This window comes from Diabrotica undecimpunctata, chromosome 9 (assembly GCF_040954645.1).
Source record: "Diabrotica undecimpunctata isolate CICGRU chromosome 9, icDiaUnde3, whole genome shotgun sequence".
Taxonomy (NCBI): domain Eukaryota; kingdom Metazoa; phylum Arthropoda; class Insecta; order Coleoptera; family Chrysomelidae; genus Diabrotica; species Diabrotica undecimpunctata.
This window is the reverse complement of record NC_092811.1, coordinates 24,697,760-24,722,647: the sequence shown is the minus strand read 5'-3', so window position 1 is coordinate 24,722,647 and position 24,888 is coordinate 24,697,760. Positions and strand designations below refer to the sequence as shown.

Below are 24,888 nucleotides of genomic sequence, written 5' to 3'. Positions count from 1 at the left end.
ATCAAAATAAAAAAAAGAGGAAAGGGTGAAAAGATTTAAAAAATTGCCATTAGAAGATGAAAAACAAGTGTCAGTTAAACAAAATGAAATTAAGATGGTCATGGAGGACTCTGAACAATCTAAAAATTCTTTCAATTTTTCGAGTTTTGATGAGTTAACTGATATCAAGGAATAGATTGAACAAGAAAATGCTGAAGAAAGCTTTATGAATCAAGACGTTTGTAAGAATGACTATGTTCTTCTACGATTTTCTACACCAAAAAGACTTTCCGACATTACATTGCTAAAGTCATAAATATTAATATCAACGATTACGACCTATTGTGCATGAGAATAAAACCTCCGGGATACAAATTTGTTTTTCCCTATGTTGCAGATGAATGTTGTGCACCGAGGAACGATCTTGTTAAGTTACCAAACCCCTCCTTTAGGAGGAACAGCTAGAACACATAAGGACCCTTTCTTTTTCAGTTGATTTTTCTTAATATGAAAATTTATTCTAATTAGATACATACTATTTTGGCATATTTTTCAAAGCTTTCTATTTTTTTCATTATTGTTATTGCAGGGTTAAATAATACCTAGTTACTTTCTTTAATAAATTTGATTTTAACTCATGACTTATAATTACCTACTACTCTTGTCTCAACCCTTCCTGTGTTTGCCCCAAACCTACCTTCGTTGCCTCAAGCCTCCCTCAAGCAAGGTTCCCCCTCAAGTGCATGTTATACTTAAATCATTTATTTTTGCTTAAGCAACAATTTTAAAATAATCATACTATTTCGTTAAAATACTAAAACCCATAGTTAATCAATATGTAAAAAACTTCATGCAATCCTCCACAGTGTCCCCTAGTTGTAAAAGTTATTAAAGTTATTAAAAAGTACCTTCGTAAGTGAAAACCTTTAAGTTGCCAGACTTAAGGTGTAAGAGTTTAACTTTATATTCTTGACTTGATAAGTACGTTTATATGTTTGATCTGATAAATTTTACTAGCATTAACATAGTTACATTATAGGAAGCATTGAATAAATGTGGGATAGTACTTACCTCAGGTAGAGGTTGTGGCTCTTTAAAATGCATCCCAGTTCCAATAGAAATAGTATTAGGTAAAAGAGGTCTGAGATTGTGAAATATGGGATGTGTAGTGACAAACAACATGCTAATATTATTTTGTACTTCAACCATAGGTGGCGCATTCCAACCGACGTCCTTATATATTGCAGTTAATGTAGGAAATATGTATACGTTTATAAGGAAAACGTAGCCGACTCGGTACACCAAACTTGCCAATCGTTCTATGAAATTCAGGTTGTCCATGTTTTCTAATGGAAGGTATAATCTGGATTTAAAACTGGATGTGCTGGATTACCTATAGCGACGTTATACTGAATCCCAGATTCCATGGACGAAACCCCTATCCATGGACATTTAAAGTGACCAATAAAGCCCACAATCGACGGAAAGTGAGCTTCGGCAATGACCAAATCGAATTGTTCATTTTTTATCTTTTTTATTTCGTCATGTTCTATTATTAACTTCGCTAACTCGAAACAAACCTTTCTTAACAACAGCGCTATCCTCCAAAAATATATTGGCTCTCCAGATATGATTTCGTAAAATTTGATAGTCGTAAATAAGTCGTATATCTCACTCAGATCTATTTCCTTTAGATTTGCCAGTGACGAGTTGTTTAGAGGATCAGTTGTAATGACCGTAACATTGTGCCCTTTGAGTGCCAGTTCTCTCCATAACGGATGAAACGTAATTTGATGGCTATAAGATGCAGTAGGTATAATGCCTAAAATTTTAGCACCCTCACATCCTAAGAAACATATAAACACCAGTGAACACTTACTTATAAAATTCATTTTCGTTGAAGTTACTAAACCGGTAAAACTATTGCAACAAAAGAAAACTTTGATAATGTCACAGGCTTATGAATTTATATTAACTAAGCTGCAAGTGATAAGTTAATTCTCGTCTTGGCAAAAATCAAACTCTCTAAATCTGAGATAAGAAAAGTAACATGACATTTGTGACAGTGTTGAGAAATACTTTCAAATCTTGTTAAATACAAAGATTTTTGGAGTTTCTTTTCGAATGTTTAACGGCAAATACATAAATTAGCTTTTTTCTATAAAACAAATTACAAATTGTAAGTTACAAAAATATAATACATACACAAAGGAATACACTGAAGCTACTATTTTTTAAGCAAGGACAAAACATATTATGCGATAGTCTAACATCTCATAAACATATTATCTTTTCTAACTGTATTACTAATATTAATATTCCCATAAGGCAATTGTTAATTTTCTGCAAACACTAACAACAAATTTTTTTGCAAAAACATTGTTTTGAAGCTATTTTCTTGTGACATTTTAAAGTAATTACTATTTTAATAGGAATAATTAACAATTGACGGTAAAAACAAATTTATTGACGTTTAAATCCCCATTTCGGAAATCGTTCTTTAAATAAAAACATTAATAAATTAAACAAATTTTGTTTTTTGTTACTTGGTGAAAAATTCTTCTTATAATTTAATTTTATATGACTCATTTATATTGACAGACATATATTATATAATACATATATTATACATAATTCAGACATATATTATACATTTTAAAGTAAACGACTTGAAAACACAGTAAACTGATTACATAAAATTAACTTTAACTTGAGAATATAAAAAAAAATCATAGCATGTAATTCATCTTTAAAAAAACAACCACATGGCATGATGACTGTAAAATTCTTCTGTTAGTGATTCCATAGTAAATCATGAGGAAAAAACCAGGAAAAAAACCTCATAATACTATCCCGACATGATAAGTATTTGGTCTTACGTTTAGTTTACTGTCAACAAACACCAAATTGTGATTATTATGAACATTCAAACAAGAGCTACGTGCACAAAAATGAGATAATAATGAAAGGGAGCTACAGCTCAACAAATTCTTACTAAATACAGAAGAACTCCACATACTACAACTGGTGTCAGTCCTTCAAATTTGATGTTTGGAAGAGATATCCTAACACGATTAGATTTATTGAAACCGTTTTACAAAACACCTGTACAAAATCAAAACCATCTCAAGGTAAGAAACTTGGAGGTGGGAGAGAAAGTATAGACTCGTGATTACATACATGCTGATAAATGGGAATTCGGTGGAGTCAAACGTAAACTAGGGAAATTATACTACCTTATACAGTTAGACGATACAAGAATATGGAAGAGACATATAGATAATATCAGATCTATAGGGAAAAATACACCTGTATACAATGATATACAACCGACACATTTTGACCTGGGTAATAATCAAATTGTTACAAATACTTTTGCGGCAAATGAAGCAGCACTATGTACGAGTTCAGTTCAAGATACAGATGTACATGATTCAAATAATACTTCAACTTGCTTACCACAAATACTATATACTACAAATACTGCAGCTAGCTCAGATGACGCCCCCGTACTACGAAGGTCCCAACGGGTGATAAAAAACGGGTTTGGTAGTCCAGTGGGACTGCCGGTAGAAGTTATACTTCTATACACGCGTTCGCCGTTACAAATTTTTATGGTAGTCAATCTGCACAATCATTACATATGTAATGCTATAGGTAAGAGAGAGCAGAAAGAGAAACATAATTAGGTATATAGGTATATGGTGCATCGTTTGCTGTATATAAACAACATTTGACTTGTAATAGGAGGGATTTTAAGGAGGGAGGGAATAGTTAAGTATAAAACTTTCGAATATCATGTCTTATATCAAGTACAATCTAAATATTTCTGCAAGTTTGATTATCATTTCTCCGTGACTAATACCGTTATCGAGAGGGGGCAGGGGTCGACAGTGTGTACGAAGCTTAAAACAAGTTTAAGATTTTTTAAGATTTATTTATTACATTGTTAATTTCATTATATATCGTTTCATTAAGAAAATTCCTTATACTTGTATTTTGTGGGAGATACTGTTCCAAATTGAAAAATATGATGTCCTCAATTTTGGACAATTCTCCTCTAACTAAACAGTTTTTAATCTTCATATACATTTTAAAAAAATCTAAATTTATACCCTGTAACAAATCATCACTAGAAGAATTAATAATCGTTTCAACTGTGTCTACGATGTTTAAGGCACATCCTTCAGCATCAGTTGTTGAAATTTCCATATTATTCTTTAAAATACACCTTTTTCCACTCAGTTTTCTAACAACTAAGTCCAGTAAAAGTAGATTGCTGTTAAAATCATAAGTTCCGTGTTCTATAACATGTGCTCTGCTGGTAGTATTTGCTTTTATTCTAGGATAAATGAAAGAAGTAATACACTGTAGAGCATTGTTAATTTTAGTAACAAAATAACAATTTTCAACATTGTTATTTAATCGAACCTGATGACGATTGGATGTATCAGAAATAACCGAGCGTTTCTTCAGTTTAACTACTTGTATTTGTGTCAGTTTTTTTGCACACGATTTCGATTTTTTTGTATTAAATCGATCTAACACGCCATAGAAGGTTGATTTTCCAAAAACACCGACACCTACATCTAGAAACGTCATTCCTTCTGTATCTTTTATGTCTATGTCAACATTCTTTTCATTCGCAAAATATTTTACCATATCCAACCTTTTACCGTCTAATGCGCGAAACATTAGGCTGTTGAAATCAACTGAAACGTGTACTTCATCCAAAAAATATCTAACAATGTCTATATATCCTCTTCCCGTAGCACAATTGAGAACAGCTGGCATTCCAAATCCGTTATTAACAAATCCAATATATTCATTAAGGGACAAATCTGTGTACATACCAATTGAATGGTATGTGCCTAAGCTCTTAATTTGCTCATTGGTCGAACAACCGTGCGAAAACTGCACAGAAACTTTCTTTTCTTCAAAAAAATATTTAACCATTTCCAAATTTCCGGAGGCAACCGCCAAGCTCACTGAAGATAAGGTATATTGATAGGGGTTGTGAATGGTAACATTCTTTTCTTCTGTAAAATATTTAACAAGATCCAGGTTTCCTGATAAAATAGCCAAACTAAGAGGTGTCAATCCGATTATCGAAAATGCGTTATTAATTGGCACATTTTTCTTTTCAATTAAGTATTTTACCAGCTCAAGATTTCCTGATCTGGACGCTCGATGAAGAATTGGAAGAGAGTTGTAATAAAGTTGAAGACTACTATTCTTTTGCATGTAGAACTTAATTATATTTAAAAATCCATAATCAGCAGCACATGCGAAAGCATATTCGTTGTAGCCGTATCTGTTGAAAATATAGTTTACCATTTCCAGATCGCCTGATAATGATGCCGCTTTAAGAATATTCCCAGTTGCTCGATCAGTCATATACTCAGGCTTCTTGGTTTCCAAGTATTTAACAATATGCATATGGTTGTACCAAGTTGCGTATGTTATCGGAGTGTAAAATTCGCGATTTTCAGTGTTTGCATTAACTCCTTTATCAATTATATATTTTACCAAGTCTAAGTTACCTGATAAAGCAGCATAATGCAATGACGAATCTTCGAAAGAAGTTCTGTTGGAAGTTACGTTATAAGCTGGTATAATATAGTCGACAAAATCTATACTTCCTGACAGACATGCCAAATGCAAAAGACATTCACCATATATATTTTTTTGATGAATATTTGTCCCTTCTCTATCAAAAAAGTATTTTACAACATCAAAATATCCCTTATTAGCAGCTACCAGCATTGGTGACTCCTTGTTTGCGTTAAGTATATTTACATCGGCCCCCTTTTTCTCTACTAAATATCGAATAACATCAATATATCCTTTTTCCGATGCCAAATGTAAAGAAGACGAAAGTTTAGTTTTATCACCACTCACGACGTCAACAATATCTGGAAATTCTTCTAATATGATGTCCAACACAGGAATTTTGCCATTCAACGCAGCTACGTGAATGGGTAATAGTCCTGAACTATCATACTGTCTAAAATTGGCACATTCCTTAATTAAAGTTCTAGTTATATTAACATGGCCATATTGGGATGCTAAGTGCAATGCGGATGAACCGTTTGTTAAAGAATTAATATCTGCACCATTATCGATCAAAACATTGAAAGCATTTTCTATATAATGTATCGCGGTTAATTGCAAAGCTGTGAGATCATTTTGAGTCCTTTCTTCCAGCATTACTCCTTTTTTGATTAATTTTACAATAATTTCGTGTTCATTACGTACCGCTGCCAGGTGAAGAACTGTAACATCTGCGCTTGATTTTATATTTACATCAGTATTATCATTTTTTAAAAGTTCCAAAACAACATCATTGCTTTTAGATGAAATTGCCAAATGTAGCGCTGTTAAGTTATCGATAGTTTTTGCATTAACATCAATATTTTTATGTTTCAATAAAACTTGAACAGTTTTTAAATTTCCCAAAGATGCAGCAAAATGTAAAGGTGTGAAATTCCCGTCGGTCTTACAGTTTACTTGAATGTCGGGATTATTAATTAACATATCTGTCACATCGTCATAGTTGTTAATAGCAGCCAAATGTAAAGCGGTCAAATTAGCTTTTGATTTATCATTAATCATTGTTTTATTACTCGACAGCAAAGACTTTACCACGTGTATACCACCAAATACTGCACTATGAAGAGGAGAAAACCCCTCTTCATCCACTACATTTATACTTATTTGCTCAGACTTTAATAAAACCTTAAGAGTTTTTTCATCTCCATTATAACCAGCTATATGCAACGGAGTAATTTTTTTATGCTTAGTCTTTACGTTAATGTTAGCATGAGAATCTATTAAAAACTGAACCAAATTGTGGTACCCAGCTTCGGCTGCTATATAAATCGGAGTATAACCATAACTATCTTGAATATTAATGCTCACATTTTTATGGTTTAGTAAAAATTTAATAACTTCAATATTACCGACTTCGGCCGCTGCATGAATTGGTTGTCTATTATCTTCAAAGGTTTCATTTATGATACCTCCATTCTTCATCAAAAGTTTAATTTTGTCTATAGCTTGTTCTTCATTTGAATCCATAGCTGCATTATAAATATCCCTATTAATGTCTCTAAAAGTCGTTAAATACTTCTCATTAACTTTTCCTACAAATTCAGGCATATCATCGTTAAATTTTCTAAAAACAATTCGAGTTCTTCTTTTAAAATCGACTCTAATGTTAAGAAGCGGACAAGCCTTATCTTGAATCGTCACAGGTTCAGACCAATCACCTATTTTGGAATAGGTATTATTGTGTTCAAATTGCAAAGCGTACCTAACTGTATTATTGGAAATCCATTCATTCATAGGCGTTTCTATTTTAGAGTTTTTAAAATTTGGACTTGATAATAGCTTATTTGGTTGATAAATATCGATGGGTAAAATGAGGTTCATGACGTTTTCTGATATTGCATCTAAATAGGGTATGCGTTGCTCCAAGAGAATGAATACATCATTAACCTGATTTCGGACAAATCGTAACTCTGCAACTTGCTTCAGAATATCTTTTACTTTACCAATTAATTGTACTTTACCTGGGGTACTTATAAGTCTGTGTTTAATGTGGTAGAAAGATGATTGTAGCCGGTCAAAAGACTCGTTATATTTATAGACATTGCCCTTTTTGTAATAATAATCTATAAGATAACAATATTGCTTGACATTAAAACATAAAACTGAAACGTACGTTTGGACACCATAGTACAGAATATTCAATGCAGCAAATGCGCTATCATCGTTTTTATGTTTTGGAATTGCTAGCTTTTCATTAATAATATGATTTAGGTTACTATCTAAAATTCCTTTAGTATCCACCGCTTTGTTCAACTGTTTTAAAATCCCATCATTTCCATCTAACTTCGCCACTCGCTCTTCAGGGGATAATGTGATCAGCATCTCAACATTCCTGTTAAAGTCTTCAATAAAGTTTACCAAATTTGAGATTTTATCTTCTGTTTTTAATTCTTGTAGACTATTAAGAACTTTCTCAAAACCTTGTAACATTTCCCACCTCATCTTTTCTAGAACTGATAGAGTTTTGGTAACCACGTTGTGAATAGCCACTGTCACGGCGAAATTTCTGTCAACTTTGTTGCCCACGTTTTCAATAGCATCGTAATTTTTTTTTACAGCTGTAAGAATTTCTTCCATTTTTTGCATGTTTTCATCTGGAATTATACCTATCAATTGCAATGTATCGTAAACATCATTAATTGCTCCTAAAATGTCTACTGAGTTTTTTATAAATTTAGGAACAATGGCCATCGCTTTTGTTTCCATTTTCTAACACCTCTTACTTGAATATTATTACAATAGTTAGGTTAGGGTTTGTCCACCTATAAAAAATAAATTGTATTAATTACTATTTTAATGAGAATAAGCCACAGTTGAAGGTTAAAATAAGTTTATTGCCGTTTCAATCTCTACTTTTGTTACTTGGTGAAAAATTCTGCTAATAAATTAATTTTATATGACTCATTTATATTGACAATTCAAAGATATATTATACAGAATGACGGTATTAGATTTTTGTTTTGATACAGTGCAGCAACAACCGTTGATACGTATTTCGACCTCCTTAAGTCTCTTCAGAACGGTATAGTCACTGCACATCAGAGCAGTGACTATACCGTTCTGAAGAGACTTAAGGAGGTCGAAATACGTATCAACGGTTGTTGCTGCACTGTATCAAAACAAAAATCTAATACCGTCATTCTGTTTTGTTATTTACTTCGTTGGAAGTACGAGAAACTGAATTCACTACGAATTTTGATTCCCTTGCCGAGTAATTCATCCAGCTGTTTGTTTCGCAAATTTTAGGAAACACAGTGGTTAAGATTTGAATTCGGTTTCGCTAAGTAGAAATCGTTTGATTTCTCTTTTTGTTTATATATTATACATTTTAAAATAGACGACTTTAACATGATATTACCAATATTGCCGAGTTGCGTTCCTGGGACGACTTTATTGTAAAATACTTCATTGGATTACATGAAATCAACTTTAACTTATGAATATACGTCAGAAATGATCATAGAATGTAATTCGTCTTTAAAAAGACAACCATATGTCATGATGACAGTAAAATTCTTTTGTTAGTGATTCCATAGTAAATCATGAAGAAAAACCCAGGAAAAAAACCCCATAATACCAACCCGACATGGTAAGTATTTGGTGTTACATTTAGTTTACTCCCAATAAACACCAAATTCGAATTTTATATGTTTGTTATTTAAAAAACATAAATGATGTATCCTCGATATGTTACTGACTTACTAATAGTGGTATAGTCTTTTTATTAACTTCCTCTTTTAATATTGGTAACTAGATCCTACTGCATTCTGCCGAAGAATGTGCCACACAATTGGTCTCATTTAGCATAATTAGATTTACATTACTTCCTTATACGATGTAACGTTATAAACGTCACATCCCTATTAATTTATATTTAAATAATTATTTCATTTTAATTTCTTTATTAATTTATTAATTTCTTTATCTTCAATTTAATTTTTACTATTTTTTATTTACAAAATAGTTGGCGCCCTCTGTTTTTTCTTTTCTTCCTCTATCTTTATTTTCTCTATCTTTCTGTCCCGTAGAATAAATATTCGCCCTCTCTCTTTTTGTTCGGCAGACTATTCTGTTCCGTGTTGACAGACAAGCTAGTTTCATGATATTTATAGCAACATCCTATGACATCTGTGCTAACTTCATTTAGTCTCCCACTTCTGTCAAAACAACTTTTTTGTGGTGGGATTATTTTTTGCCTCTTTTTGAAATTTATAAAAGATGGCAAAAATTATTATAAGACTCATTTTTATAGTCTACAAATTCTCTTGGGTTTATTGGGTTTATTGGACATATCAAAACTTTATTGGACATATCAAAACTTTATTGGCATATCAAAACTTTATTGGGTTATTTGGATTTGTTGACCAGATCGAATTGATTGGCCATATTCAATTTTAACAACACTACTAATCAGGACATACAGCCACATATGACTGCAGCTCTCCAGAAGCCACAACTTAATTGAAGGACCTAAACAGCTAGAACACACAAGCAGCCCATCGAAGCAATAAGTAGCACTTATTAACTGTTAAGCTTTGGCAGTATTAATTATTGTTTTTTATTCTTTTAAATAAATATGTTTGGTTAAAATTTGTCTTATTTGCTATCAGCTGAGAACTCAGGTTCAATCCCTAGTTTAAGACAAGATGAAATCACCCTTGAGATACTGAGCTAGGCAAGGTATAGACGATAAGCTCCCATGATTGATTGAGGTATTATTTTTACAATAGTACTTCAATTCTCTTTGGTAGTCTTATCGTTACAACGATAGAGCCAAAATTGCTTGTTTTAACGAAAATTCGTTCTTGGAGGAAAAACATTTGTTAACATCTGTTTTATTAAAAAATGATTATCCTTTAACGTTTATAAATAAGGAATTTTCAACAATCGACCGAATAGAACAGAACAACTTAGAACGAGATCCTACAGCATACACAAGGAATAATACAAGGAAAATAACAGTACCATATATAAAAGGATTATCAGAAAAACTTAAAAGGATAAGAAATAAAATACATTTCAACAACATTCAAAACAACAAACACATTGAGATCTATTTTGTCTCAAACCAAACCTAATAATGAACTTCTTCTTCTTAAAGTGCCCTCTCCTCAATGGAGGTTGGCTACTACAATTTTAAACTCTTCTCTATCTTCAGCTGTTCTTATTAGCTGTTCAAAATTTAGCCCTGTCCATTGTCGGATGTTTCTGAACCACGATAGTCTTTTCCTTCCTAGGCCTCTCTTTCCCTCGATTTTTCCTTTTACTATAAGTTGGGCATATTGGTACTTATTATTTCTCAGTATGATGTTTTTCTAACTTTTACTGTGTTAAAAAGTTCTCTTTCCTTGCTTATTCTATGCAGCACTTCTTCGTTTGAGGTATGCGATGTCCAAGAAATTTTGAGTATTCTCCGGTAGATCCACATTTCAAAGGCCTCCAATTTATTTACGGTTGATGTTTTAAGGGTCCACGTTTCAACTGCATATAGAAGAGTCGACCAGACGTAGCATTCTGATAAACGTAGTCGAATTTCGAGTTTTATTCGAGAATCACAAAGCAGTTTTTTTATTTTTTCGAAAGATTTTCTGGCCTGTTCTATTCTCGATCATATTTCTAGATCAGGATTTAGGCTGCTATCGATCCAACATCCCAGGTACTTAAATCTATTGATCTGTTCTAAAATGTGCCCATTTATTGTGCAAGGTTGAGGTACGTTTTGGTTTTTTCGGATTGACATCACTTTGGTTTTTTTAATGTTTATTTTCATACCAAATTGCTCACAGGTCGAGTTGGTCTTGTCTATGAGTCGTTGTAGACCTAAGTCGGAATCCGCAATTAGCACTGTATCATCGGCGTATCTGATACTGTTGATATTTACGCCATTCACATTGACTCCATCCTTGGAATCCTCCAATGCTTCTTTAAATAGAAACTCTGAGTAAAAGTTAAACAGCAGAGGCGACAGAACACATCCCTGTCTAACTCCCCTCCTAATTTCTACTTCTGCGGATGTGGAACCTTCGATCCTAACGCTGGCGTTTTGGTTTCAGTACAAGTTTTTTAAGAATTTGACGTCTTTTCCATCTAAACCGACTTCTTGCAAACGTTCTAATAGTAGATCGTGTCTTACTCTATCAAATGCTTTTTCGAAGTCTATAAAGCATATAAATATATCTTTCTGTTGGTCGTAGCATTTTTGGGCGAGAACTAGTAAACTGAACAGGGCTTCTCTCGTTCCCATGGCGGCTCTGAATCCAAACTGATCGTCTCCGATGATTGTTCGCACTTTCTATAGATACGATTATGTACGGTTTTTAGTAGGACTTTTACTGCATGACTCATAAGGCTTATCAGACGGAACTCATTGCAGTGTTGTGGGTTTGGCTTTTTTGGTAGTGGGATGAATATTGACTTCAGCCAATCTTGGGGTATTTTGCCTGTATCATAAATGCGATTGAATAAAAGGACAAATATTTCGATATTTTCTTCGCTGATTAATTTTAACGTTTCTGAGTATATTCCGTCTGGACCTGGGCTTTTATTTGTTTTAAGATGATTAATTGCATTTATGATTTCAGATTTCAGAATTGTTGGCCCTTCGTTGTTATTTTCCAATCTTGGTTCTTCTCGTGTGTCGTAAAAAATAATTTTAATATAGTTTTCTATATTAATGAACAGTAATTAATAAACAGTAACAGTGAATTAAACTACAATAATGAACAAGAAAGGACAAAGAATTGTTTTTATAAAATATCTTGTGAATGCGATTAGTTATATTTAGGTGAAACATCAAGGCCATTAAATGTTAGAATAAGTGAACATCAATCTTATATTAAAAATAGAGAATTTGATAGATCTCAAACATGTAAACACGTATGGGATAATGAACACAGGATTCAATGGAATGATTTAAATATAGTCCTAAAAGAAACGGATGGTAAAAAGAAAAAAATCAAAGAAGCGGCTTTAATTATGCTAAATGAGACCAATTGTGTTGCAAATTCCTCGGCAGAATGCAGTAGCATCTGGTTACCCATATTAAAAGAGGAAGTTAATAAAAGGAAAATAACAGTATTAGTAAGTCAGTAACATATCGAGGATACCTCATTTATGTTTTTAAATAACAAACATATAAAATCAGAATTTAGTATTTATTGAAAGTAAACTAAATGTAAGAGCAAATATTTATCATTATGAGGTTTTTTTCCTGGTTTTTTCCTCATGATTTACTATGGAATCACTAATGGGAGAATTTTACTGTTATCATAGCATGTGGTTGTCTTTTTAAAGACAAATTACATGCTATTGTTACGATAAATATTATGGCAGATAAAACTGTAAATATATTATTACTAATTCTTTTCTATTCTAGTAATTTCGGCGCTCAGTTGAAAAACCTGTTTGCCAACCTGAATTCTGATGAGTCACCTACGATTCGAAATTTCCAGAAGTAGGTCAAATAAAATCAGAATGAGTGGTCTCGGCTCTTCGATGGGGGATCGCCGCAATTCTCGAATAGCAGCATTTCATATTTAACCTTCAGCCGGGCGCGCCGCAGTAATTTGCTGCGTAAACTTAATATTTCCAGGTAAAGTGTTAACGGGATACGCTATGTACGTGATATTTTTAAAATTTCCTTATCGATTAATCCTTAGTCGGTACCCATCATCGTCTTGTGAAATCCAAATCCAATTAGTTAGTTATCGTGCTTTATTGTGAATAGTACATCGAGGCAGACAATTGTTACAAGGCGCCTGGTAGTGAAATTCGCGCAATTTTTTTTTAATAACTAATATATTATATATCTTTTTCGAGAAATTGAAATTTTATTGGTAAGTAAAATTGTTAATAATATAATTATTTATAAGAGTTAATAATATATATGTAACATATTAGATTATTGTAGAATTCTATATTATAACATATTTTATAATTTTAGATTACGCCATGTCTCGTAAAAATCCAAAGGAAGTGTTAACCCAAGCACAATTAGAGGAAATTCTAAATAATATGACAGATATTGAAGATGAAACAGATGAAATATTGTAAAGTGATAGTGATTTGGATGAACAACAAATTGAGGAGAACCACGACGATACATGTTCAGAGCAAGATATGTCAGATGAGGAGGAAATGTTTTACGAAAACGTTGAAGATACATTCATTAGCAAGGATAAAACAAGTAAGTGGTATAAAACTTCTTTTGCCACATCTAAGACAAAGCAACAAAATATAATGAGAGTACCACCGGGATTAAAAGGAACTGCACGTCAAATAAAAACAGAAATTGATGCGTTTGTTACTATTATCAATATTGATATGGTTGATGAAATTCTAATTTTTACCAATTTATATATAAATGAACATGGAGATAAAACGCAATATTTGAGAGATAGAGATTGCAGGAATGTGAACAGGAGTGAGTTATTGGCCTTTTTTGGACTCGTCTATTTGATTGGCATAAAGCACGGCAATCACACAAATGTGATGGAACTTTGGGAAAAAGATGGCACAGGGATTGATATTGTTCGAGCAGTAATGAGCTACAAACGTTTCCTATTTATTGCACGTTCATTGAGATTTGATGATAAACATACAAGGAGTGATAGATGTAAAATAGACAAGCTGTCGGCCATTAGATCGTTTTTTGACAGATTTATAAAAAATTGTCAAAACTCATACAATTTGTCAGAGTATACAATAATTGATGAAATGCCCCATCCCTTTAGAGGTAGGTGTAGCTGGATAAAATATATACCCAACAAACCTGCTAAGTACGGGATAAAAATGTACGCGTTATGTGATGCTCAAACATTTTATACCGACAATTTAGAGATATATTGCAGTAAACAGTCAAGTGGTCCATACGACGTATCAAATTCGGCCTTTGACGTTGTAAAACGTCTAATAGAGTCCGTAGAAATGACAGGAAGAAACATAACAATCGATAATTTTTATACTAGTATTCCGTTAGCTAGATATTTGCTGCAGAAGAAAGTTACTCTGCTTGGGACGCTGAAGAAAAACAAAAGAGAAATTCCTCAAGAATTTCTTCCACATAAATCAAGGGCAGTTCAATCTAGCATATTTGGATTTCAAAAAGATTATATGATTACCTCTTATGTGCCGCGTAAAAGTAAGTCAGTCATATTATTATCGTCTATGCAGAACGGTACAGTTGACATGGATACTAAGAAACCACAGTTGATTTTAGATTACAATAAGTCAAAAGGAGGAGTTGATACTGTAGATAAATTATGTTCATCATACAGTGTTTTACGAATTACTAAAAGATGGCCGTGTGTTATATTCTATAATTTAATGAATATTGGAGGCATAAATGCTTTTGTTCTACATTCCGCTGCAAATTCTGGAAAATCACTCAAAAGGAGACATTTTCTCAAAAACCTTGCAATGAACTTGATGAAAGAACACCTTCATACACGATCACAAATTAAAACACTTCCACGTGATATAACCGAGTTCCTGTCCAGGATGTTTCCGAAGCAACCAGTACCCCATCAAGAAGACGAAAATCCTACTAAACGTGGTAGATGCTGCAATTGTTACAGTGAAAAAATCAAGTCGTATACCTCTATGAAATGTACACAATGTAGTGCATTCACTTGTAAAAGACACTCTAAATCTAATATTGTATGTATTAATTGTAATGATCAAATAAATTAAAAGTTTTTTTCTGTACAATTTATTAAAATTAGTTAAATTAATAAAGCGTTCTTATTTTTTGACAAAATAAATAACGATACAGTTAATCAATAATTAAAAGTGTCGAAAACAATAAGAAACTACATGGCAGCAAATTGCTGCAGCGCGCCTGATGATGTAATTATTTAGGGCGCGCCTGGTCGAAGGTTAAAGAGGAATTTTGTTGTAAACAGTTAGTTAGTTATTAAATATCGAGTTAGTTTGAGTCCGAAAATATAATTGTACGCGGAGATAAATATAAATAAATTGTGAAATAAATTAGTAATAAAGACTTTAATAAATTTGTAAATGTTATAAATAGAACCTTTAATAATAAACAAAGACAATAAATTAGAATTAATAAAAATATAACACTATGATTTTTTTTGACGGATATTTTCGATTTAATGTTGATTTCATGTAATCGAATGAACTATCTTACAATAAAGTCGTTCCAGGAACGCAACTCAGCAATATTGGCAATATCATTTTAAAGTAGTCTACTTTAAAATGTATAATGTATGTCTGAATTGTCAATATAAATGAGTCAAATAAAATTAAATTATTAGAAGGATTTTTCACCAAGTAACGAAAAACAAAATTTGTTTAATTTATTAATGTTTGTATTTTGAGAACGATTTCCGAGTTGAAACCGCCGAAACTGCGAAGAAGTCATTCTATTCTCCGAGAATATTGAAAAATCGAGGCTAACCATCAACTATTCATCCACCATGATAAGCTTGATATCGAAATAAACAGACTACCCTCCTTCTTCTTCTTAACATGCCATACACCAAAGTGCATAGGCGACTATCTCATTACTAGAATTCTGTTCTTGGCGGCGTGACACAGCTCGCCTGTATTGTGTATTCCTGTCCATTCTTTAATATTCCTTAACCAGGATAATTGTTTGCGGCCGGCTCCTCTCCTACCTTCGATCTTCCCTTGTAGGATTAACTGTGGTATTTCATATTTTGCTCCTCTCAATATGTGCCCAAGGTAACCAATCTTGCGTTTTTTAATTAATTCAAAGAGTTCTCTTTCCACGCCGGCTCTCTTAAGGACGTCATCGTTTCGAACTCTATCCACCCAAGGTATGCGCATCATTCTTCTCAATGACCACATTTCAAATGCTTCAAGTTTGTTGATAGATGTTTTTTTTCAAAGTCCACGTTTCCATGCCATAAACTACCCTCCAGATATCCTTTATTGTTAAGAGCCAACTCCTTACATCAGAAACATTTAAACCTCACCAACGCTTGGAGAGGATAATGCAAAAGCGATTCACTACAGGAAGCACACCAAATGGCCTGTATCGATCTGAAACCGCCAGGCTTTAAACTGACCCGCAATACATGGACAACGCTAAACAGAATAAGAACAAGCAGCAGTAGATGTGCTGAAAGCTTATATAGATGGGGAAAAGCCCTTACTCCTGAGTGTGATTGTGGTGCGCAACGACAGATCGTCCGTCACATTGTTGAAGAATGCTCCCAAAGGCGATTCTTTGGAGTGTTCGATGAGTTCCTGAATGCGACCGAAAATGTTTTACATTAGGTTAATAATGCATTAGATGTTCGTTTTTAATACTCCAAGTAACGTTTTATATTGATTTTTAATTATATCTATATATCTTACTTAGAACTCCTACCTATGCCCAGTAACAACAAAATCATTCTAAGAAGACTGAAAATCGTTTAAAGAAGACTGACACTCTAGGCTTACACAGGGGTTTACATGGCACCCACTGATTTATCTGTACGTTGCAGCCATTGCAACAGTAACTTAATCGTCAATTATATTTTAAAAGAACTTCAACATTATTATACAAAAAGAAAACATCAGCAGGAAGCGAAAATTCAAGGAATATTGAATAAGCCCACGAATTACACAAATCTGTTACAATATTTAAGAGATATTCACATACTTCATCAACTTAAAAGTTTAAATGTAAAAAAATCAGTTTTTTTGCACTAATTTATAAATTTTATTAATTTTTTTATTAACAAAATAAAATGGTATTAATACATTTAGACATCAAGGAATTACCATCTTTTAGATTTGTGCGAAATTTCCCCCCGATCAGTCAAATATTTTATAAGTTATTTAATTTGTTTATCCCTGAGGCTAATTATTTAAACTATTGAGCTTGCCCTATGCATGATGCTAGACACATTCAGCAAATTTCGTATGATTCTTTAAGACTTAGACTATCTCAGAAGTTAAATGCATATTGAGTTTTCATCGAAATTATTTACAAAATAAACGTTTGAAAAAGGGGTATGTTTTTTACTTATAAACAATTGTAATAACTTTTATATTTTTCAAGCTACAGACTTGTACGTACAACCATTGGATAGCTGGTAAAAAAGCTCACATTAAAAAATAAAAAACCTTCTATGACCAATAGGAACGAAGTTAGTGACTATTTTTAAAAAAATCATATCTCCATTGTTTATAAACATTAAGAAGTAAATTTTGCACAAATTTTGAATCTAAAACTAAATCTAAACTTTATATTGAAACTTATAGCTATAAAATTTATCTAATTTTTCGAAACGACGGTACTTTCGAAAGATCGACATAGGAAAGTGGAGAGGATATCTGTTTCAGCTCCGTTTTTTTTTTCGGCATCGGAAATTCAAATTGCAACACGTAGGAAAAATTTACATTATCTCGGCTTCCTTTGCAGCTGCAAGCCTCTTTTTTTTATTCTGGGGTAGCTCGTCGAAATATGAATAACTACATAGTTTTCACTGGCCGGAAAATATGGGAAAACTCGGAAAAATTGAGTCCATTTGAAATTCACCCTTAATACTTACTTTTTTTTTAATTTGTTCGAATAGTCTGTCGCGGTATTAATAATGATGACATAATTGTCACCCCCTATAAATCTCGGAAAATCCCGGAAAATCAACATATGTTTTTTCATTTTATATCAATGATGTAATAATACTTATATATTTTATAAATTAAATTTCAGGTAATTTTTTACACATTATATTATTATATTCCTTATATTAATTATAATTGTTTGTATTTTATTAAAATTTGGTTCATTTATTCGACTTCACTGTCAGGTCTGAACATTTTTGTTGCAGGTTGTTTGTCTTCACTTATTAAGTCAGTCTTTCCATACATTAACATAATAATGGGCGATCTTAATGCCAAGGTGAGTCAAGGTAAGGTAGGAGAACAAGTAGGAAAATATGGGCTTGGAAACAGAAATGACAGAGGAGATCGATTGATTCAATTTTGCCAAAGTGAAGACTTCGTAATAACAAATACCTTTTTTAAATTACCTCCTCGACGGTTATATACATGGACATCTCCACAACATACCAAAGAAAAAATAGTGAGAAATCAAATAGACTACATTATGATAGCAAGGAGGTATCATAATGCTGTTAAATTTACTAAGACGTACCCAGGAGCTGATATAGGCTCAGATCATAACCCGGTAGTTACTGTGATAGAGGCGAGACCAAAAAAGATTAGAATACCACACAGAAAAGCACTAGGTTTAAATAAACTTAGAAAAAAAAATATACGACAAGAAACAGGAGAAGAAATAAATGAAAACCTCCGTTCAGTACAGCAACAAATTAACGATAGAAATAACGTTAACCAAAAATTAAAGTACATAAATACAGCTATACAAACATAAGGAAATAAACATCTTACAAAAACAACAACAAAGAATAAGGGGTGAGGGGTGGATGACACAAGATATACTAGACTTAATGGAACAAAGAAGAAAGATGAAGAATTACCTAGACAAATACAAAGAAATAAACAAACACATAAAAAAGAGAATAAAAGAAGCCAAAGAGGCGTGGATTAAAGAAAAGTGTGAAGAAATGGAAACCTATGAGAAAGAATACGATGCGTTCAATATGCACAAAAAAGTAAAAGAGATAGAAGGAAGCATAAAGAAATGCCAAATAGGTAAACTTAAAGACAAAGATGGAAATCTTATTGTAGATCTAGAGAATAAAATAAAAAGATGGACAGAATACCTGAAGAATTATTTGAAGACGATAGAAACAACTTAACTCAGATAATCAATGCAACTGGGCCAGATATATTGAAAGAAGAAGTAGAATACGCAATAAGAAACGCTAAAAATTGAAAAGCAAATGGACCTGATAAAATTCCTACAGAACTGTTGAAGCTTTTGAATGATAAATCCGTAACCATAATATTAAATTTTGCAGCGAGGAGCTAAAACAGTTTCCCCTCCATTTTCCTATGTCGATCTTTCGAAAGTAACTTCGTTTCGAAAGGTTTTAAGTTTCGAAAAATTGGATAAATTTTATAGCTATAAAATTCAATATAAAGTTTAGATTTTCATTCAAAATTTGTGCAAATTTTACTTCTTAATGTTTATAAACAATGGAGATATAATTAACAAAAAAATTGTCGCTAACTTCGTTCCTATTGTTCATAGAAGGTTTATTTTTTTGTTAAATGTGAGTTTTTTACCAGCTATCTAATGGTTGTACGTAAAAGTCTGTAGCTTGAAAAATATAGAAGTTATTACAATTGTTTATAAGTAAAAAACATACCCCTTCTTCAAACGTTTATTTTGTAAATAATTTCGATGAAAACTCAATATTCATTTAACTTATGAGATAGTATAAGTCTTAAAGAATCCTATGAAATTTGTTAAATGTGTCTAGCATCATTCATAGGGCAAGTTCAATGGTTTAAATAATTAGTCCCAGGGATAAACAAATTGAATAACTTTTAAACTATTTGACCGATCGGGGGGAAAGTTCGCACAAATTTAAAGGACGGTAATTCCTCAATGTTGAAATGTATTAATAACATTTTATTTTGTTAATCAAAAAATTTATTAAATTTATAAATAAGTGCAAAAAAACTGCTTTTTTGCAAATATCTCCGTAAATTATTTATCAATTTTAATTGAAAAAACGTGAAAATAAAGATATTCTTGATATAAAAAAATGGTATAAATATTGTTTATTTAAATTATAAGGGAAAAAACTTATAGATAAAAAATCAAATTCTGACCATAAATTATTGTTTAAAAAAACGCAAGGTAAAACTAGGAGTATCTTTTTATCTATTCGTCATCTAGTAACCCCCACCTATGTCTTAAAAGCTTCAGATATCTGCGAAACATTTTGCCGTGAAATCGATGATTTTTGTATAACCAGACTGGGCTAATATGACAGTGTAATATGTAAAAATGTAATACTTTGGAAAATTTTAATATTGTGGCCATGTCAATGACCCAGCAGTCGAGACAGACTGATTAAAAAAATGTAAATTGATTTTTCTGCTAGGCCATTGAAAAATATCAAACTTACTTGTGTGCAATATTTATTGATAACTCAGTAGTTTTGGCTGATATACCTTCCACTGTTGGAAAAATACTTTCTTAAGATCTGCTCTTTCTAGATGTAAATGATTTCAATCTTAAACTATATTATTTGTTATATCACTCATTTAAAAATATATTTATTTAGTACCATCAAATATTCAAAATAACACATTGTGTATACTGAAAGAAAATGTCTTGTTGTGAGTCTTCGTCTCGCATTGTTTCATTAAATTTTATCTACAAGCTGCTCAATTGATACGAAATGTTATGACCTTTGTTATTTATAAATACGATAGTAAAGGTAGCCATACACGTACGGAATAATCACAAACAATGAACCTGTCTCACGGTTAAAGTTTTTTGGTCCAAATAAATTACCATAGATATGATAAATTGGTTGCACATGTGAGTCTCTTTCAACAAAGTTAAAAAAATAAAGTTGGACGAACACTCACATCAATAGTTCTTTCCTATATCTTAAAAACAAGAGTTTGTTTCCGAACTGTCTCCTGAAGAAATATTCCACATTTTTCGATGTGTAATAAAGCTGATGGCCATCAGAGAACAACATAACATAAATAAGCGTTTAGTATGCACTTATATGAATACATTACAGTCGTCCAAGGTTAAATAAATAAATTGTGAGGAAGTCTTGGAGAAGGATGATAGTGGAGGGGGGATGTCATCGAATGCCATAGTGTGTGGACTAGTGCGCATTTCGATGCGCATCGCCCCGCCTCGAATTTTTCCAGTGGCTCTTGACCTGGAAATCCCTATTTATCGCTCGAACGGCACATATAAACATTGGCGATTTTCAGGTCAGTCCCTCACGGGCTCTCCGAGAGCTTAGTGCTCTTGGGGCGCTGCTTCCTGCTGTTCCAATTATACTTTGTGGCTGAGATATTATTCAACTACAATCTGATGTTTTATTTCGACCTATATTTTTGTCATGTAAGAAATATCTTGTCTTTTTCAAGACAAGCCTTCAGAAGACCACGACCTGATGCTTTATTTCGACTTGGTGTACCTTTGTCATGTAAGAAATATCTTGTCTTTTTCAAGACAATTCATCAGAAGATAAATATTTACAAGTCCATACCCAGTAAATGGACTTGGGTAGAGGAGCTCTCGACTGCGATATTCGAAGCCCTCTAGAGAGCACCCAGAGATAACAGAAGGTGGTTAGACCCTTATTTGTTCCCCCGAGGTGACAATAGTCACCAAACGATGGAAAAATTCAGTAGTCAACGTAAAGACAAAACCAGCGGCTGATTGCGGAACAGACCATAAACTGTTACAATCCGAATTCCGTATCAAATTTCATACAAAAACCGAAACAAATAAAACAATTAAATATATACCTAAAGAGCCTGGAAAATACAAAGACATAGTAACACACCAAACATTACTGGCGATCCCAATTAAACATGATAACATACAAAGACGTGAATTATAAACGCAATAAATATTACAAACTTCAAAAAAACCCCAAGGACAGAAAAACACTGGATGACTGATGAGACACTGAACCTAGTAGAAGAACGAAGAAAAATTAGAAACAATGCTTCAAATCCAACAGAAACTGAAACAAGATAGCAAATGTAAGCAGATGCATAAAACCATCAAGTAGAAGAGACAAAGATAATCATATTAAAGAAATATGTAAACAACTACAAGAACACGCCGACCCTCAAGAATCTAGAATAAAGTTTGCCAAAGTAAAATACTTAACTAAATAGTCCAACCACAAACGCAGATAATTAAAGATAACTTGGGAACGATCATCACCAATCCAGAGGGCATAGCAGCGACATGGAACAATATTGTGAAATGTTGTTTCATAGTGACCATGAAGACATGAATCCAGAAGAAATAAATGACGAAAAGGAACCACATATTTTAAAATCAGAAATAGAAACCGCAATAAAAAATTCAAAACTTGAAAATCTCAAGGAGAAGACGGAATCACGGCGGAAGCACTTAAAGAAATGGGAGACATAGGAAAAGTAATGTTCAAACTGTGTAATGAAATCTGGAACACAGGACAATGGCCAGATGATTGGTGTAAGCTCACTTTCATACATATTTATAAGAAAGGCTCACCAACTGACTGTAATAACTACCGCACTATAGCCCTGATCTCCCACGCATGTAAAGTTTTGCTAACTATAATTAACGAGAGATTAAAATCAATACTTCTACCACAGATCCCACAAGAACAATGTGGATTTGTCCCTGGAAGTGGCACACGAGAACAAATTCTCAATCTCAGACAAATTATAGAAAAATCTAGAGAATTTAATCTAGAAACATATTTGTGCTTCGTCAACTACTCGAAAGCGTTCGATAAAGTGGCATAAAATGTGGGGAATACTGAGAGAAATGGGTACCCCGAACATCTAATATACCTACTGAAACAACTGTATTTCAACAACACAGCAAACGTAAGAGTCAACAACATATCCCGATAATTTTAAACTGAAAGCCGGTGTTCGTCAAGGATGTATTATCTCTCCCACGTTATTCAATATATATAGCGAACCCATCATGCGCATTGTATTCGACGGATGGCAAGGAGGAATATCAGTCGGAGGCCGAAAAATTAGCAATCTCCGCTATATTGACGACACTTTAGTACTAACATCATCAACAAATGACCTTGAATACATCATGAACAGACTAGATACTATTAGTCGTGAATATGGACTTAAAATTAATGTACAGAAGATCAAGGTAATGATAATCGATCGAATTAGAAATAACCAGCCAGAAATACGAAACGAGCGGGGTTTGAAGTGGTACGCCGTTTCAATTACTTAGGTTCTGTTATCACAAACAATGGTGGATGCAAAAAAGAGATACGTCGACGCCTTACAATGGCCAGATCAGCAACGGTGAAACTTACTAAAATCTGGAAAGATACGGACATAACCAGGAACACGAAACTGTGCCTAGTACGAACGCTTATCTTTCCTATCGCTACCTATGTGTCAGAAACTTGGACCATTAAAAAGTCCGACTCACGACGTATAGTGGTCTTTGAAATGTGGATATATCGTAGAATGATGCGCATACCCTGGCCAGCACATCGCACAAATGTTTCAATATTGACAGAACTCGACATCAATACTAGGATTACCACAATCATTAACCAAAATATATTGAGGTACTTTGGACTCATTACCAGACGAATGGAAGGCATGGAGTGGTTGGTGGTTGAAGGCAAGGTAGATGGTAAAAGAACCAGAGGAAGATCGCCACTCCGATGGTCAGACCAAATAAAGTGGGCTACCGGTTACTCTTTGTCTGAGACAGCACACCGCGCCCAGGAGAGAGAAGAATGGATAGCAACTATTCGTCAAAAACTATAACGTCACCACATCCTTACGAAGGATAAAGGATAGAGGAGGAGGAGAGGAAGTCTAACATTTCTTTTTCTAACCTTGGTATCATAGATATATTGAAATATCTACTTTTCAATGAAATTAAAAACAGTGGTTTCTATTAAAAAAAATTTTAAGAAATGTAAAAAATAGTATATTACTTTATGAGGCGTAGAAGCATGACTTTTCTTGACGTGCCCGATATTACGCGCCGAACGAAGTAAGGCGCGTAATAGAGGGCAAGTCAAGAAAAGTCGCTTCTTTGCCGAATAAAGTATACTATTTTTTCTTCAAACGTAGAAATTTTTAACCATAAATAGTACAATTCATACGCTATTTTTACTCGAAATTAACTGTGACAACTATCAAAGTCGTCTAGATGTTAGAAATTAAAATAATTAAGTCGTCGGTGGGATTTGCGTCTCCCTGGTTACAGTTGTTTGCAATTATTAAAGACAGTTTATTGTTGTTGCAACCGCAAGCGCAAATTTAGTGCGAAAATGGAAAACGTAAACGAAATTGAGTCCGCGGCTAATGATGCAGTAGCACGTTTGGGGCCCTCCAAGTCCGGAATAAAGTATCGGTTAGCGTACAAGCACTTCCAAGAGTGGTGCGATACAAGAGGAGTACGGCAAGTTACCGAAGACGTTTTACTGGCATATTTTAATATAATGAAAAATGAAAATAAATGGAAATCTTCTACAATGTGGTCACGATACTCTATGATAAAATCCGAGTTAGTTATTAGAAAAAATGTGGATATAAGCAAATTTTTAAAGTTACGTGCCTTTCTGAAAAAAACAAGCGAAGGATATACTGCAAAAAAGTCTAAAGTTTTCACTAAAGACGAGTTTG

At 33.0% G+C, this 24,888-nt stretch overlaps 1 protein-coding gene across 1 annotated transcript; it reads right to left on the bottom strand.

Annotated features, from left to right (window-relative positions):
* Nucleotides 1–3,578: 3,578 nt before the first annotated feature.
* Nucleotides 3,579–20,855, bottom strand: LOC140449686 (uncharacterized). The gene is made up of 2 exons (XM_072542966.1): nt 20,637–20,855; nt 3,579–8,354 (listed from the first exon to the last, which is right to left on the bottom strand). The coding sequence occupies exon 2, from the start codon at nt 8,296–8,298 to the stop codon at nt 3,907–3,909; it is 4,392 nt and encodes a 1,463-aa protein (XP_072399067.1). The 5' UTR covers nt 8,299–8,354; nt 20,637–20,855; the 3' UTR covers nt 3,579–3,906.
* Between the last annotated feature and the right edge of the window lie 4,033 nt (nt 20,856–24,888).

What these genes read in the sequence shown, in the direction of transcription:
- LOC140449686 (XM_072542966.1), bottom strand. Translation starts at nt 8,298, where the DNA reads ATGGAAACAAAAGCGATGGCCATTGTTCCTAAATTTATAAAAAACTCA.